At 52.6% G+C, this 3,633-nt stretch overlaps 1 protein-coding gene across 1 annotated transcript; it reads right to left on the reverse strand.

Moving 5' to 3' along the window:
• Positions 1-376: 376 nt before the first annotated feature.
• Positions 377-1,892, reverse strand: LOC125510578 (receptor-like protein 44). The gene has a single exon (XM_048675798.1). The coding sequence runs from the start codon at positions 1,783-1,785 to the stop codon at positions 907-909; it is 879 nt and encodes a 292-aa protein (XP_048531755.1). The 5' UTR covers positions 1,786-1,892; the 3' UTR covers positions 377-906.
• Between the last annotated feature and the right edge of the window lie 1,741 nt (positions 1,893-3,633).

The raw sequence follows: 3,633 nt of genomic DNA on the forward strand, positions 1-3,633 counted from the left end.
ACGACCCACCCAATCGCATCGCACCACCCCACTTGCGCATTCATATTTCATCATGTCCACACCCACACGGAAGCGCCGCCCGTACGATGATTTTACGTGGGCGACGTCTTGACATGTGTGTCAGCCGAAAGCCGCCCCTCGCTGAACCTTCTTCAACACTCGACATGATGATGTTGCCGGAACGGGTAAAGCAAAGCGCGCCACTGGCACCGGCGGTGCGCCTGCCACTCACGCAATTTTATACGGCTTCATTCATGCCTTGCTTTTCTTGTGATCGCAACAAAGGACGCCGTGTTTTCTATTTCAGCTTATCAAAAGGGGATGGAGAACAGCTCACGAGTCATGAGCACAGCAAGGCTGGGAGCACACCGGCTGATGATTAGAGTAGCATTATCGTAAACAAATCCCGGAGAAAACAAATGGCTTAAGCTGGCGGAAAGATCGGCAGCAGTCAGCACTCACACCAGTGAAGTGGAATAAATTCTCTACTGCTACCAATATACAAGCACAGGTGGATGTCACCAAAGCCTAACTCTGTCCCTCTCCCTCACTCACTAAACTCGAGAGGGTCGTACTAAAAAAAGCCAAAAACAAGTTATTAATACCCCAAGCTGAAAGAGAAGAGAAAACAATGCACCAATTAACTCCAACTGGATTAGCTTCTGACACTCTGATGACGGCTGCTCTGCTAGCTAGCCATGCTCTGATCGATCCAGCCTTTTCCAGCCAGCCCCAGGGTCCAATCTTGGCTCAGAGAATCCAACCACGCCCGGATTACCAGGCCCGAATCTATCGTCTGGAGTTAAATTAAATCAAATCCGTACTCCAACTCGACGCAAGGAGCTGGTTGCATCTGTGATAGTACCACCGGCATCGGCATGTTGCCTAGTTGCAGTCGGGCTGAGTTCAGTAGGCCGGCATGAGGTGTGAGATCTTGCCCTCCTCGCCAGGCGTGGCGGCCGTGCGGTCGGTGGACCGGAGCCAGATGCAGACGGCGGAGAAGCTGAGCACGAGGCTGAGCAGCCCGCTGCCGAGGCCGATGCCGACGATGGCCAGCACGGAGAGCCCGTGCCCTCGCATTGGCGGCAGAGGGTACCCGTACAGGTCCTTGTTCCCGGCGAACGAGCTGGCATTGAACCTCGCCGTCGTCCCCGCAGCTACCGCCCCGCCGCCCCCCGCCCCGCCGCCGCCGGCGATGCGGCGGGTCGCGAGGAGCACGGGGATGGGGCCGGACAGCCGGTTGTACGAGACGTCGAAGGTGGAGAGACGGACGAGGAGGCCCAGCTCGTCGGGGATGGGCCCGGAGAGCTGGTTGCCGTGGAGATCTATGACGTTGAGGTAGGCGCAGCTCGCGAGCTCCCGCGGGATGGCACCCGAGAGGGCGTTGGCGGAGAGGTTGAGCACGGCCAGGTTGAGCAGCTTGGATAGCTCCGTCGGGATGGCCCCGGACAGCGCGTTGGAGGACAGGTCCAGCGACTGGAGGTTGGTGCAGTTGGAGAGCTCCGGCGGGATGGAGCCTGCGAGGGAGAGCCCGGGGAGGGAGAGCTTGTAGACGCGGCCGTTGTTGCAGGTGACGCCCTGGAGCTTGGAGATGAAGCCGTCACAGGGGTCGGTGAAGAACGACTTGGTCCAGTTGCGGAGGGAGAGGGACTCCTGGAGGCTCGACAGGCAAAGCTCGTCGTTCGGGTCGGCGGCAGACGGCGGTGAGAGCAGGACTAGCACGGCCGCGACGGCGACGGCGACGGCAAACGGCGGGAAGTGGTGGTGTTGGCTTGGTTGGGACATTTGGGGACGATGGGGGTGGTGAAAGGGGGAACTTCGGCGGTAGTGGGGATTTGGGGGAGCGTGTCACCCTAGCAATAAAAATGTTATAAGGCGGCTGTCTGTTTAGCTGGTTTTGCAACAGGACCCGTGGCTTTAGGCTGATCTCATTTGCTTTTTTCTGCTCCCTCCTCCGCCCTGGTTGATTAGTCCCTCTGTATTTAGGTCATAATTTAAATTTATAATAAAATAAAGATTATACATAGCAAAATAATATTATATTAAAACTATATTCAAATACGAATCCAACAATGTAATTTTTCGTGACACACATTAAATTTTTTTAGTTAAATCCCTGGTCCAAATTTATCACAAAATACAAACGAACTATTGGGGTAACCCATTATAGGTAGAGTCAAGAGAGGTACATTCTGAATCATACATGGAACCCGCAACGCCAGACACTGAGGCATATGGGTCTCAAATCCATTCGGGCATCAGTCAAGGTTCCTTCCATTCGGACACCACCCATCCACTTGGCTGCACTAAGCTCATTCGGTTACCTCATAGTGATTCGGTCAGAGGGTGATAGACGGTCCGCGCGAACACTAAAGCGCTAAGAGGTGCACGCCTTCGTGCATTACTAGCACTCAATACATCAGTTACCATGCGTAACACCTGTAATAATTCCTGTTAATCGAATCCCTCTTTGTAACGTATCTAGCTCAAGGGGCGGTGCACTCTATATAAGTCGCCCCGTAGCACAGTAAGAGGGGTTCGCATCCATTGTAATCATCAGACACTAGAGAAGAAAACACAGCTCCCAGAGCTCGAGACGCAGTGTTATTACCTCCTCCGAGAGGGGTCCGAACTCGTAAAACCCATGTGTCACGCTTGCACCCTTGCTTGATCTAGCCCTTGTTCATACCCCTAATACTCTCTGTCAGAGTAACTCCCTGTAACGCCCTCGATGCGACTATATCTCCCACGTGTCGAGGCACGACTTAGAGGCATAATCGCATTGAAGGCATATGTCGCAACTGAGGTAATCTTCACACAACCCATGTAATATAATAAGGGAAGAGATACATAGTTGGCTTACAATCGCCACTTCACACAATTACATGAATAAAGCATTACATCAACCAAATACAATCAAGGGCCCGACTACGGAGCCAAAATAAAAGAAGAACCCCAAATGCGACAAAGGCCCCCGATCGACCCCAACTGGGCTCCACTACTGATCAACTAGAACGAAACACACAAAGGACAAGATCTTCATCGAGCTCCTCCTGAGCTTGGTTGCGTCAACTGCACGGTCTCATCGACACCTGCAAGCTGGTTTTGGAAGTATCTGTGAGCCACGGGGACTCAGCAATCTCGCACCCTCGCGATCAAGACTATTTAAGCTTATGGGTAAGGTAAAGGTATGAGGTGAAGCTGCAGCAAGCGACTAGCATATATGGTGGCTAACATACGCAAAAGAGAGCGAGAAGAGAAAGCAAAGCACGGTCGAGAATCTATGATCAAGAAGTGATCCTAGAACAACCTACGTCAAACATAACTCCAACAACCGTGTTCACTTTCCGGCCCCCACCGGAAAGAGACCATCACGGTTACACACGCGGTTGATTCATTTTAATTAAGGTCGACTTTAGGTTTTGTACAACCGGACGTCAACAAATTCCCATCTGCCCATAACCGCGGGCACGGCTTTCGAAAGTTCAAATCCCTGCAGGGGTGTCCCAACTTAGCCCATGACAAGCTCTCACGGTCAACGAAGGAATAGACCTCCACCCGAGAAATTCCGATCAGACTCGGTATCCCGGTACAACAAGACATTTCGACAGGGTAAAACTAAACCAGCAACAC

The sequence above is a fragment of the Triticum urartu genome, chromosome 5 (assembly GCF_003073215.2).
Source record: "Triticum urartu cultivar G1812 chromosome 5, Tu2.1, whole genome shotgun sequence".
NCBI classification, from domain to species: domain Eukaryota; kingdom Viridiplantae; phylum Streptophyta; class Magnoliopsida; order Poales; family Poaceae; genus Triticum; species Triticum urartu.